The following is a 14,195-nucleotide window of genomic DNA, read 5'->3' on the forward strand; positions in this document are numbered from 1 at the left end:
AAAAAGATAAACTTGTTATGTGTATTGTAAGTAAGGACTGTGGTTTTAAAAATAAAAATTATGTGAAAGCCTCCAAAAATGGCTTAAATGCTATCTTCAAAGAGAGTCTAACTACATGATTCTGAAGATAAAGGCACTCTAAAAAGAGTGGAATGAGACAATGCCAACACAAATATTTCATCTTCATCTCAAAGAACATTCTGGCCTCTGAGATCCCCATTTAAATAAGGTGGTCCAGAGCTTAGGAGAAACCATGCCCTGCAGCCAGATTCATCTGGGCACCTTCCATTAGTGAGTTTCCTACTCCTGGGACTAGAGGATGCCATAAAGAAGGGGCCTGGCTGAGATCTCCTTTTAGCCACGCCTGAAGTCCTAGAATGAATGTATCACAAGAATCTCATATGCAGGCATGGTCTGGCTCTTCTCCAGACAACACAAGATCAATCCTTACTGAAAACCTACAAAAAGTAATCTCATAAAATATAAACCTCAAATTTGGTTATAATTCTGGCACTAAAACAGACTAGCTATGAGCACCCACATTAAATATTTATTTTTACTTGCAATAAACTAAAATATGTAGGAGAAAAAGAGACATAGTCAGAATTAAAATTTTCTTTTTTTTTTCTGAGATGGAGACTGACTCTGTCACCCAGGCTGGAGTGCCATGGCGCGATCTTGGCTCACTACAACCTCTGCCTCCTGGGTTCAAGCAATTCTCTTGTCTCAGCCTCCCAAGTAGCTGGGATTACAGGCGCATGCCGCCATGCCCGGCTGATTTTTTGTATTTTTAGTAGAGATGGGGTTTTGTCATATTGCCCAGGCTGGTCTCGAACTCCTGAACTCAGGCAATCCACCCGCCTTGGTCTCCAAATGCTAGGATTACAGGCGTAAGCCACCATGCCCAGCCAGAATTAAAATTTTCATTTAAATGTCAAAAAGTTTAGAATAAGACAATACAACACCTGCAAACTTAATGGGAGTTCGTGAATTCTGGTAGCCAGTGTTCGGATTTCTCTGTCAGACAAGACACCAGATTGGTCTGTATCAACTTCATCAAAGACTTGAGATATATTCAATGGCTGAACTGCACTCATGAGATAATAAAAGTAAGAGAAGGCAAACTGCATATCCTCAGAATGGCGCACTTTGTGAAATGACGTCTTGTCAAATTCTTCAGGGAACCTGTCCAAATATAACATATTACGAACTCTGGATATTCAAAGTATGTATGGTATCTAACACTTGCAGAGATGGATTTTTTTTCCTTCCCACTTATTTAGATAATATTAATCATCAAATATTAGAGCCATAAATTTAGCATGGTAAATATGCAAATTTTTCAAGTAGTCTTAGTTCGGAACACAAGCAAACAACTCAAACACAAGCAAGACTTACATATCTTGCAGTTCTTGCATAACAATCCGGTCAATCATGTGAGGCATGTGAGCAGGGACTTTCCGCGATGTGAATCCAAACTTGCTATTTAGGATCTTATTTACATATCTGAGGGAATCTGCAAATGTATCTTTTAGCTGCCTCCCAGTATTTTTGCTATCAGTAAAGTATGCCAATTGTGTCTTCAATGACTCTTCTTCCTGAAGAGAGAATTCCACATGTAACTCAGCATTATGTTTAGTATACAAATGTACTTTGTTACAAGGCATTTTGTATAATGTGGTAATAACTAGTCACTAATTCTCCATTAGGTGCAAATGAAATGCATGTTAATAGGTCACTTTAAGGATCTAAACTGGATTTAGCAGACTAAACTGGATTTCAGTGCCAGTATTACCAATACTGGTTTGAGAATAACAGCTGTATGATGGATATCTATATAATAACAGTCACAGGGTATTCTTCAAGGACTGGCCAATGACCATGAGATTTCAAAGTCAATTCAATGCAACATTTAGAAAATTTATTTACATATAAATTTGATAGTACTTTCAATATCAAGCTATTTCTGCAGGTGATATCAAATCTGCAAGTCCTTGAGTTTTAAGCACAAGGACTAGAAACAAATTTGGGTATAATAGTTTTAATATTACAAAATCAAAACCAGTAAGTGGCAGAACTAAATAGGCAAAGAAAATTGGCAAAGCATTCAAACAGTTTACAGAAATATTTTTGCTTCTCAAGCTGATAAAAATGTAAGATTGATATTAAATGCTGTTGGTTAGACTGCAGTGAAACAAGCACTCCTGCATACTGTTTGTGGAAATATGAAGTGGTGCAATACTTCAGAAAGACATATTTAAAGTTCATACCTGTTAACCTAGTAATTCTACCTGCAGAAATAAAACTCACTCAAGTGTAAGATACATGTACAAGAGTATTCACTGCAACACTATTTGTAATCATGAAACACTGGAAATAACTAACTTGCAGCTATTAAAAAGAACAGTGGTATTGGCATGGGTCATTTGCCCACATAGTACTACATCAAAAGGCAACTGAAGGGAAATATATGTAAATTTATAGTACACATATATTTCTATAACTATATGTACATATATGTATGTTTGCATAGCTAGAGAGTAATACTGGAAGAATACCCATCAAACTATTAACAGCAATTATCTCCAAGAGATAGCCTGAAGAAGGAAGAAACTTTCCTTTTTTTACCATACACTTTTGGATTGCTTTCAGTTTTACCACTAGCCTATAATGCTTTTGTGAATTTTTTTAAAAAGTTAAGAAAAGGGGGAACTGAGGAAATAAACATAGTCAAGAACACTGCAGTCCTTCACTAGACAATCTGTAAATGCCTCATGTGCAAGGCACAAGATACTTCCTAAATTGCTGAGGGCATAGTTCCTCCTTCACCCTTTTTTCTCCCAGTCTAACATCCACTCGTGGCTGTGTGCTTTCACTATCCAGCCCAAACTGTATGATTTTTTTCTTGGTCTGTCAACTCCCACCCCTTTGAGGGTCAGTCGACAGGGCACTTCCTTCTGTATACCTTCCCCAGTACTTTTTGGCAGAGCTAGGAGTCAGTCTTCCCTCTGGACTTCTTGCCCATACCTCAACAAAGACACATCTCTTTGCTACAGTTATCTCCCCACAAATTTATCTTCTCTACTAGTCTCTGAGTTTCCACGAGCAGTGGCTATGTTTCCGTCATCTTGCATTCCCCAGTGGTAAGCACCATGAGAGCACTGAGTAGAGGTACAGTTGACACCACAGCATAGTGAGGTTATGGTACAGGGGGATGAGCACTCCAACTCTGAGGCTTGGTTCACACTGACTTGCTGTTATAATGTTGGGGAAGCTATTGAACTTAATTCAACATCAGGGTTTTTTCATGAGTAAAGCTGGAAAGATAACCAGATCTGAAATGTCAAGTAAAGACAACATGCCACTTCCTGCTCTCCTTCCTTGAAGTATGCCCCTGGCTAAATCCCTTACTCATTCACACTTGGGCTGTTTCCTAAACTGCAAAATGGGGGTAACAATAAGAAATACCTTCATATGGCATTTTTATTATTAGGGTTAGTGGGTAAATTAAATGAAACCATGTAAGAAAACCACTTAGCTCCATGGCTGGCACAGGGAAGCACTGGATAAATGGTAACTATAATGATATTATCACTTACAAGATTACTTACTTTTCCTGAGCATGAGAAAGAATGAGGCTGGATGTAACTTACGTCAAGAAGATCTTGGAAATACTTTTTTTTCTCCCATGGCAAAAAGCCCAAGTAACTATCTGTGTAATACTGCAGCTTTCTTCCAGGTAACACTTCAGTAACGCCTAAGTGGTTTTCAGCATTTTCCTCCATTCTGTTCTCCTTTTCTTTCCCCGTGATTTTCTTTTCTTTTGTCATCTGGCTTTCCAGTAGAACAATCAGAGGTGAGGGTTTTTCTTTTGTCACATTTCCACCTCCTGATTTTTGGATATGAGTTTCTGATCCAAATCTTGCTTTGGTCTCCAAGTCCAGGGGTGGATTCTGACCCTGGTCATGACCATTCACTTTTACACTCACTGCAGGAAAAGTCAACCTCTGTAATCTTTCAGACACTCCTAAGCTATTTGGCAAGATGCTTTTATGAACCTGTTTTTCTTGTGGAGCTACCAACCTGTCATTTGTTTCATCTGTTATTATAGGTTGATGTTTTACTTTAGCATGCTGTGAGTTCATCAGAAATGATCTCAGCAAGACTGACTTGGACAAATTGTATCCTTTCAAAGTGATGTCTCCATGTTCCAGTTGCAAATCCAAGTTACTGAGACTCAACTGGGCCTCTTTTGGAAGGAGTGAAATGTTTACTAAGGGAATTTTCACCTCCTCCTGAGGTCTCCTTGTTGAGTTAATATCATGTCTCTTGAACTTTGGGAAGCGTTTTTCTTTGGGAATATCCTCAAAAAGGATTTCCGCCTCTGGAGCAAGTGTTATGGGGCTAACCAAATTTTCATAAGCCTTCTGAATCGTAGAATTCAGTTTTGATCCCTCCCTTGTGTCCACCTCCACTGCTATCTGGATTTTGAACTCTTCATCATTTGTATTTTGAAACGTGAGATTAAAATGTATTGTGGTGGCATTCATTCCACTGTGCATTATGAGATGGATGGTTTTCCACTTGTTGGCAATAGAAGCATGTCGAATTACTGGATTGTCACTATAGGCACCTTCAATTCCTCTTTTGGCTATTTCTGCAAAGCTGAAATAAGGCAGGCATTCACCTTTTGGAATAATATAGTGAGTCTGGTTTGGGAGAAGAGTCACTTTATACAATTCATGAAAATGATCTAGAGGAAAAAACAGAAATGATTTTTTTTTTAAACTAAGCATTTTTCCTCCATTTTCCTTTTATTCTTTGGGTCTGAGTTTTCACTTTCTTTAAAAAAAAATAGGGAACACTTCACAATTTGCATGTCATTCTTGTGCAGGCACCATGCTAATGCTGAAACTGTTCTAATTTTAGTATATGTGCTACCAAAGTAAGCACTGAGTTTCTACTTTCTAAGAGTGACTTTAATTTCAAAATAATCATATACTCTAACACAACAGTTACTGGTGTAAGCCTCATTTCACTGAGGCAGTCAAAATAATTACCACGAAATGGTGAACTTGACTCACTATAGAGATATGGCATGATTCTTAACAATAAATTACAATAATCAATTTCCATCTTTTTGTACATTGAAAAAAACTTTCTGCCAAAACAACCTCCACTAATATGCTGTCAACAAAATCCAATATTCAAGCCATCTTTATTTAACAAATTATTGATATCCTTTTTTGTTTCCAAATTAAAACGTCACCACATGTTTTCAGCTAAGGTAAATCTGCTTAGTCCAAACAAAACAAAACAAAACAAAAAACCAGACTGCAACAATAACAGGAAAAGATCATCTTTAGTGATTTATGTTGTTCTCTTACTTTTAACTTATAACTAGTTTGAATGTAAGGCTGGAAAAGGGATACACAGAGAATAATTACATTAAATAACAAAAGCCATTCAAAACTCTCTACCTGTCAAGGTTGTTTAAATCCTCCTATTCTTAATATGTTTGTTTGGCAGTAAACATACCTTGCCCACAGTCGCCAGCATCGAACCCACAGGATAAGACATTGCATGCTTGGTCACAGAACTTATCAGCGAGCCAGGAATTAGCACATCCCTGATTACAGTAAGAGACACTGTTTATTCCTCCACCAAACTGCCAGGGCTGTCCAACTCCAATACTCCCGGTACCGCCACCTCCTGCAATATAGCGACTCCCTCCACTGTTACCTGTAGAGGGGAGGAGGAAGAGGGAATCTTGCTGTAATTACAATTTTGAAAAAGGAAGTTCCGGACTGGGCATGGTGGCTCGTGCCTGCAATCTCGACACTTCAGGAGGCCGAGGTGGCTGGATCATCTGAGGTCAGGAGTTTGAGACCAGCCTGGCCAACATAGTAAAACCCTGTCTCTACTAAAAATACATAGATTAGCTGGGCGTGGTGCTGCCCAACTACTAGGGCGGCTGAGGCAGGAGACTCACTTGAACCCAGGAGGTGGAGGTTGCAGTAAGCTAAGATTGCACCACTGCACTCCAGCCTGGACAACAAGAATGAAACTCCATCTCAAACAAACAAACATAATGAAAAAGACAGTTACTTATTTCATACCAATGTGAGGTTCACCTCATTCTTTAGTAGAAAATCTCATATACCTTAAGAAGAAAATAAACTGAAAAGGAAGTAACTTGACAGAAGCGTGATGAACAGGCCTTGGCATTTTGTAGCTGTGGAACCTACAAGTACAGGCCTTACATTTGCTGAAGGGGCATGTGCTGACAGAAATGGAAGAGCACGAAAACAAGAAGAGATTATTCCAAGTTTGTGAACTGCCAAAAACGTGGGTATCATGCTTGCTACCCCTTGTTATCAAATGCTAATGTTCTAGTAGAGACTGACTTGTCTGGTCTACACGGATCTACTTTGATTATCTATATTCTTTCTCTGCATCTAAAGTGAATCCAATACATCTGACTGAAATACAATTTGAAGCTTTATTCCTACAATATTCAAACACTTCCAAATCCATATGGAAATGGGAATGATAACATTTGTGTACATACTCTCTCTCAGGTGACAAAATTCAAGTGAATATGATGAATAATGCTCTATAAATTTAATGCTTCATAAATTGAAAGGCAGTAAGCAAATGTAACAAATTGCTATTATCGACAAGTCAAAAATATAAGTATGTGTGGGAGGGAGAAGAGTTGCTGAGGAGAGAAAATACTCATTTATTTTGCAACTCTTTAGTCATTCTGTGACCTATCACAATCTGCTGCTGGAAGCTACCAGCAGTGAGTTCCCATAAGAACCAGTTAGAGTGATTCCTGCTCTTGGGTTCACATAATTAAGTATATTCCAGATTTTCATATTTTAAATTAGAAGACATTTTCAAGTGTATTTTCTCATGTTCAATGCCCTCAACAATGAATAATATGAATAAACTGGGCCACATGGGAGCACTAATTACCACCTCCAAAGAGTCTACTGATTCCTGATTTTTTTTTTGAGACTGGGTATCATTCTGCCACCCAGGCTGGAGTGCAGTGGTACAATTACAGCTCACTGCAGCCTCAAACTCCTAGGCTCAAACAATCCTCCTGCCTCAACCTCCCAAGTAGCTAGGACTACAGGTGTGCGCCACCACACTTGGCTAATTTTTTTCTTGAGAAATGGGGTCTTACTACGTTGCCCAGGCTAGTCTTGAACTCCTGGCCTCAAGCAATTCTCCCAGCTCAGCTTTGCAAAGCACTGGATTATAAGCATAAGCCACCATGCTCAGCATTACTGACTGTTTATTAATACATAGAGAATGTTTGGTTAAGTCTATAGTACATGTTTAATAATGATTAAGAAGAAAAAATTCTATTAAATGAACAAATTACAGTTTAATACATCCTTACCGGAGCAATCCCCACCATCCCAATCACAGGCTGAATTATTACAAGCCTTGTCACAATAGCCATCTTTAATCCAGGAACCTGGGCAGCCCTCAGCACAGTTTGGCACAGGCCACGTCAAATAAACCTACGATAAAAACAAAGAGAAAAGAAAATGGCTTCTGGCTTCTGATGTTTTATTCTTAAGATTCCTTTTATAAAAAGAAATTGACTCTCTAAAAAAGGTTAAAATTTTCCAAGGGCAGAGGGTTCACATTCATAATTGCTTTAAGCTTGCCTGTACTTATAGTCATTGTTTAGATCCTGCTGTGTTGACAGTTGTTACTGAGCATATTTACTTTTTTTCTATTACTCAAGGGAAGCAGACAAGGATTCAACTCATGGATTAGTCTCACAACATGCTTTGATAATCTACTATGAAATAAAGTAGCACCATGCCAGACTTACAACAAGTACCAAAGCATGTCAAAGCTGGTGGGAAGTATGCAAGGTTACTGCTTTTCTGTAACAAGGATCAGTGTATTTGTGCATAATCTTGTCTCAAGGCTGAGAGACAATATCCTCTCTCTTCATGTATAAGGCCCCATGATGAATTAACCAGCACAGCATTCTGAGCTCTCAAAATGAGTGACAGGGCAATGGTTACTTTTTAAATTAAAATCATTGAAAAAATATATACTCCTCTTTAAAAATCTCTGTGCCTTTGCAAACTCTAATTGGAATTTTTTTTCACCTAAACTAACTCTTACTTGTTCTTCACAGTACATGACAATTCAGATGGGCGTTCTTCCCTTTCCCATCTGATTTAAGTCTCCTATGCTCACACTCCTCAGCACCAAGGCACACCTGTCACCAGGAAAAGCACTGCACAGTCATTGATCTTGTGTTTGTCCTCCTGTTAAGGCACAAGCCCAACTTTGAGCCCTATGATCTGATACAGAGGAGACAAGTCAATAAGGGAACAGGACAATGAATGGTCAAGTAGCATAAACAGTAACAGAGAAAGTAGTTTTGTGTTACTAGCACTTATAGTTGCAGAGTTTTAGAGCTTATAAGTTTACGGTGATTAAGTCTAACTTATCACTGAACCCTTTTAACAATGCTAAAAGGGTATTTGTACTTTCCTCACTATGCAGACAGAAAACAGGGGTAAAGCCAGCCCAGGGTCATCCTGAAGCATTGGCCCCCATGTCTGCACTCTCAATAACTTCTCCATCTCACTGCTCAACAAAGTTAGAGTACAATAGCCTGCCTTAAATGAAATTTCACCTATGGCTTTAAGCACTGACTTGAGGTAACTTTCTATTTTGCTGACATTCTAAAAATTATTTTCTGTTTCACAGTGATTTTGCTTTTTCTGCTATCATAGTAGTAGAAAATATAGATGGTCAGGGAAAAAGGTGTGGGTCCTGAGTGTCTAAAAATGTTGGAAAGCAAATTTCTAACTGTGGTGTTCTCACTTCTTCATTGTTAACTTCTGAGCTTAGCACTTGAAAATGATTATTTGCTCATATATATTTCATTTTTATTTTTTGAGATCAGGTTCTCACCCTGTCACCCAAGCTGGAGTGCAATGGTGTGATCACAGCTCACTGCTGCCTGAACATTCAAGCTAAAGCAATCTCTTCCCATCTTAGCTGGTGACCCCACTTTCCCCACCATCCCTTACACCCAAGTAGCTGCGACTACATGAATATTCCACCATGCCCAGATAATTGTTCTACTTTTTTTTTTTTGAGACAGAGTTTCACTCTTGTTACCCAGGCTGGAGTGCAATGGCGTGATCTCGGCTCATGGCAACCTCCGCCTCCTTGGGCTCAGGCAATTCTCCTGCCTCAACCTCCTGAGTAGCTGCGATTACAGGCACGTGCCACCATGCCCAGCTAATTTTTTTGTATTTTTAGTAGAGATGGGGTTTCACCATGTTGACCAGGATGGTCTCGATCTCTTGACCTCGTGATCCACCTGCCTCAGCAATTGTTTTACTTTTTGTAGAGATGGAGGTCTCACTAGGTTTCCCAAGCTGGCCACAAACTCCTAGGGTCAAGTAATCCACCTGCCTCAGCCTCCCAAAATCCTGGGATTAAAGGTGTGAGCCACCATGCCTGACCGGTTTGATATTTGACTATAGTAGTATGTGCACTGATTTTCTGATTTGCTAACTAACTTCCACACTAGACATCCCCCCTCCTCTTAGGCACTCACCTTCTGGCCTTTGGAGTGACTGTAAAAATCATCTGGCCAGACATCCTTCCCAAACATGACATCATCATTTAGGTAAATAAACTTCTGGGACAGCCCTTCGATGCGATGAATGTGACTTTCAATAGCCGGTGAACTAAAGGTAGGCAAGTGGCTCAAATTTCGAAAAACATCCTTTTAACAACAACAAACAAAAAAAGAGAGTGAATGAGAGCTGCTTTGGCTTGGTTTCGTTTTTAAAAGGAAGGAAGGGAAGGCAATGAAGACTTAAAGAAAGGTAGAAATGGAGGTAGAATAGAAAAGAGAATGAAATTATGGAAATCCCTGTACCACACTAAAAAAGAATTGGAAACCACAGTCTCGTGATATTCAGAAAGTCTTGTACCTGGTGTGTTACTATTGTCACTCGAGGATTGTCAAGGTTCAGCCAGGATGGAATCTGCCCGTTGGTGACGATGAAAATATTCCGAACCCACGGTGCATGCCTCTCGATAGATCGCAATGAGTACCTCAGTTCTTCATTATCTTCAAAACGACTAGCAGAAATGTCTTCATCCTGCTTAGACTGAGAAAAACACTTGGCACGTGAAGATGTGAAATACCCCTTAAGTCATACCTCCTCCTGTTTATCCTTTCCCTCTGCCCTGTCTGCTCTCAAAATGGAGTCCTAATTTTATACATTACAAAAAGGCAAAAAATTCAATATATTTTTTAAGCCCATTCAAAGATACAGCATTTCTCTAACACACTATAGAAAAGGTTCTTGGATCTGATTCTAGGTCACTTCAATTAATACCAAACCAATGGCAAATGACTAGAAAATTGGAAACGTTCCAATCAACTCACTTCTCTGTAAGTCCTCTTCCCTCTTCTAATATAGTAACTTAAAAATTGTTATCATCTTAACCCTTGATTTGGGTTGTAAAAGAATCTGTGCATCCCTTACCTGGCTGATGGCACTCAGATCCCATAATAAATATGCAGGACTTATGGTCAGTTCTTTTCCATCAATGGTCATGTTCTTCTTAGTTTGCTTATTCAATTCTTGAAAATCCTTAGGGTTATTCAATTTTAGAAGTGCTACACTGGCCTCCGAATACAACTGCAACTATCAAATAACAAGAGAGTTACACACGAAGTCTGAGTGTCAAGAAGGATGAGGCACCTTTAAATTCCCAATCTGTTCTTTAATCTTTGTTTTTTGTTTTTACTTATTTATTTATTTATTTTCTGCGACAGAGTCTCATTCTGTTGGCCAGGCTGGAGTGCAGTGGTGCAATCTCAGCTCACCACAACCTCCGCCTCCCGGGTTCAAGCGATTCTCCTGCCTCAGCCTCCTGAGTAGCTGGGACTACAGGCATGCACCACCACTCCTGGCTAATTTTTGTACTTTTAGTAGAGACGGGGTTTTGCCATGTTGGCCAGGCTGGTCTCCAACTCCTGACCTTAGGTGATCTACCTGCCTCAGCCTTCCAAAGTGCTTAGATTACAGGAGTGAGCCACCACACCCGTCCTGCTCTTTCTTGAAATGGTAAGACAATATGAAAACACAACAAAATGACCTACACAGACCAGGTGCATTTCCCAAATGAATGTAACAAACCAGGCATCTAAAACCAAGAAGGAGTGGTGAAGGCCGTGGCAATGTGGACACCTCAGAGCTACCTGAAAGCTGTAACCACTCAATGCCACCAAGTGCTGCCAGATCTCCTAAGAGGCAACAACCCCCAAGTGTTGTATGAAATCTCCCCAATTTTTCATTGGCGGTCCAAATGATTTTTGAATGCTTTGCATTCAAACAAAATACACCTACTGGCCAACAGTTTTGTGACTCTTCTTCTAGAATATTACCAATCTGCTTATACTGGGCAAAAAACCTGCAATGTAACTAACTTGCTGGAATTGGTGAAAGCATATCTGCTAGTGGGGTGTCTGAATAGCTTTTATGCCACATACTTAGGAGGAGTATCTTTGGCAGGACTACCTGAAGTGCTTCCATGGGAAAACTACCTTTTGGGGCAATCATAAATCAAAGAGCGAACATCATAAACATCAAGTTCTACAAACAGGCTTTGCCATCCCTACCAAAGCCCACACAACTCTTTATCTGTTTTCTGTTCTGACTCTGTATCACATAACTTCCTATGAAGAGGCTTGCATAGCTCAGGAAAAGGCGAGAGGCCTGAAAAAATATAGGACAGTAAAATCTTTCTTCTGAACTAGTGCTTCTAAAAGAGCTTATGGTCTTCTTTCTGAATCTATAAAACAGAAGCAAACACAATTATGAGCTCATTCTGAGCTCTTCTATTTGCTGCATGACTATTCTTAGCTCATTTTCTAAGCAGTTTCCTGAGCTTATGTAGTAGTCCAAAACACCAGAGGTTGGAGTTAGAAATTACATTTATATCTTTTCCCCTTATTATGTAGGCCATTAACTCTTCTCACAGATTTGGTGCAGGTGCATGTGTGAGCACCTGCATATGCGTGTAACTGTCTTCTTAACTCATCACTTTTTTTTAACCTCTTTTACTTAATGAGTGCCTGGCACATATTTAGCACTCACTAAGTTGGTTCTCACTGTGTCACCATCAAGCCTTGGCATATGTGCCGTGTTGGGAGGCAGGCCATACAGAAGGATTAGTAGCCTGCCTGGGTCCCTTACCACTCTCTCACGTCTCCTGTCCCCTTCCTCCCTCTCATAGCACCCCAAAGCATTTCTGAGGGCTCCCTGGAGAGAAAAGGTCACGATTCTAGAATAGAATAATTTATTATTTTTTTTTGTGACAGAGTTTCGCTGCTGTTACCCAGGCTGGAGTGCAATGGCACGATCTTGGCTCACTGCAACCTCCGCCTTCTGGGTTCAAGCAATTCTCCTGCCTCACCCTCCCGAGTAACTGGGATTACAGGCACGTGCCACCATGCCCAGCTAATTTTTGTATTTTTAGTAGAGACGGGGTTTCACCTTGTTGACCAGGATGGTCTCAATCTCTTGACCTCATGATCCACCCGCCTCAGCCTCCCAAAGTGCTGGGATCATAGGCGTGAGCCACCGTGCCCAGCCAGAATAATTTATTTATTTATATATTTTTAGATGGAGTCTCACTCTATCACCCAGGCTGGAGTGCAGTGACGTGATCTTGGCTCACTGCAACCTCTGTCTCCTGGATTCAAATGATTCTCCTGCCTCAGCCTTCTGAATAGCTGGGATTACAGCCATGCACCACCACGCTCAGTTAATTTTTTTGTATTTTTAGTAGAGGCAGGGTTTCAGCACTGCCTTAAACTGCCAGGCTGGTCTCAAACTCCTGACCTCAAATGATCCGCCTGACTTGGCCTCCCAAAGTGCTGGGATTACAGGCATGAACCACCGTGCCTAGCTCCCATCTCTCATTTCTTGAGGGCCATCAGTGTCTGGTTCAATCACAGCTTCGTTATTAATTTCTAGATCACTTTCCTCATTTGATGGTTTGTCTGTCTTTATGTTTTCCTCCACCTTCTTACTGTTTTTCTTCCTTGATATTTTATTCTGATTTATAAGAGCTTTCTGAGTAGCAGGTGGTACTTCACCCCCCATGCTCTCCACCCTCTCCTTCAGGAAGCACATTTCCTTGGTGTGCAGAATACTTGGATCCTGCTTACACATTTTCGCGAAGTCCCAAAGTTCATTCACTTTCCATGATTGAAGGCAGTGGGCAAAGCTGAAGATCCACAACCCAGTTTCAGGCCCAGGTGCTGGCTTGGTGTAACCTCGAAGAAGCAGTTAGGTCTAGTTTTATTTCATAACTTGTATTGACCATTTGCTTGATAAGAAGGTTTATCACTAAAACTATTCTTATATTAGCAACCTTGCCTAGGGTTGATTTCTAATTATACATGCATAAAAGAGCAAGAAGAGGTTTTTCTATAGTAACTATAAAATAATTCAAAGAGAGGTCAAAATTAAGGAGGTTAAGGTAATATTTATATGTATGAGAAAGATTTTCTACCACTATAAAAAGGGTGGGGAAGTACCCTCTGACAGCCACTAGGTGGCAGCCCAATCCTGGACATCATCATTACTTCTGCCAGAAGAGAGAGGGGCGGTGGTGGAAAGAGTAGTTGTAGTTTGTGCCAGAGGCTGGAGTTCATGGCTTGGGCAATTGTGGGCAACTGCCTCCATATATAGCGTCTTGCTTTAAATTGTAAGTTTATATAAATTACAAGTTTCTTCAAAAGGGAACAACTTCTATATCCACCCCCTGTAGACCCACAGTGAGCAACATGTAACATGACTAAGAAATAAAGCTTTGTTATTTTTAGCCGTTGAGATTCCAGAATGTTTGTTATGGCATCATCATCTAGAATAACATGACGATACACCTGGTACCTGTGGGAGTATGAGGCACAGGAAGACAGACAGAGGGAGAACTAAATGGTGGTTGAGGCCAGGGCCTGGCTAGGCTACAACCATTGAGCAACTGATGGATCAATTTGAGTCAAGGAAGTACAATACAGATGACGGTCAGGAGATGATGCAGTGTTGTAGAAAGCAGGAGGAAAAAAATGTTAATTTGGGTATATTTCTAAAGACAAATAACAAACA

At 40.1% G+C, this 14,195-nt stretch overlaps 1 protein-coding gene and 1 non-coding gene across 20 annotated transcripts in view; both read right to left on the bottom strand.

The window, feature by feature from the left end:
- Positions 1-14,195, bottom strand: part of GNPTAB (N-acetylglucosamine-1-phosphate transferase subunits alpha and beta) — a 96,539-nt gene that overhangs the window by 14,045 nt on the left and 68,299 nt on the right. For all 19 annotated transcript variants that reach the window (XR_013522046.1, XR_008473942.2, XR_013522048.1 and 16 more), the window contains 8 exons: positions 10,560-10,721; positions 9,999-10,178; positions 9,617-9,787; positions 7,415-7,538; positions 5,539-5,742; positions 3,654-4,753; positions 1,399-1,598; positions 966-1,185 (listed from right to left, as the gene is read on the bottom strand). Coding sequence is in view for 15 of the 19 variants with exons in the window: in XM_035257391.3 (XP_035113282.3) it covers positions 966-1,185; positions 1,399-1,598; positions 3,654-4,753; positions 5,539-5,742; positions 7,415-7,538; positions 9,617-9,787; positions 9,999-10,178; positions 10,560-10,721 (2,361 nt within the window). In the remaining 4 variants the exon portion in view is untranslated. The remainder of the gene's footprint in view (positions 1-965; positions 1,186-1,398; positions 1,599-3,653; positions 4,754-5,538; positions 5,743-7,414; positions 7,539-9,616; positions 9,788-9,998; positions 10,179-10,559; positions 10,722-14,195) is intronic.
- On the bottom strand, positions 4,851-4,953 carry LOC118144643 (U6 spliceosomal RNA). The gene has a single exon (XR_004729401.1). It is a non-coding gene; the product is annotated as a U6 spliceosomal RNA (small nuclear RNA).

This window comes from Callithrix jacchus, chromosome 9 (genome assembly GCF_049354715.1).
Source record: "Callithrix jacchus isolate 240 chromosome 9, calJac240_pri, whole genome shotgun sequence".
Lineage (NCBI taxonomy): Eukaryota > Metazoa > Chordata > Mammalia > Primates > Cebidae > Callithrix > Callithrix jacchus.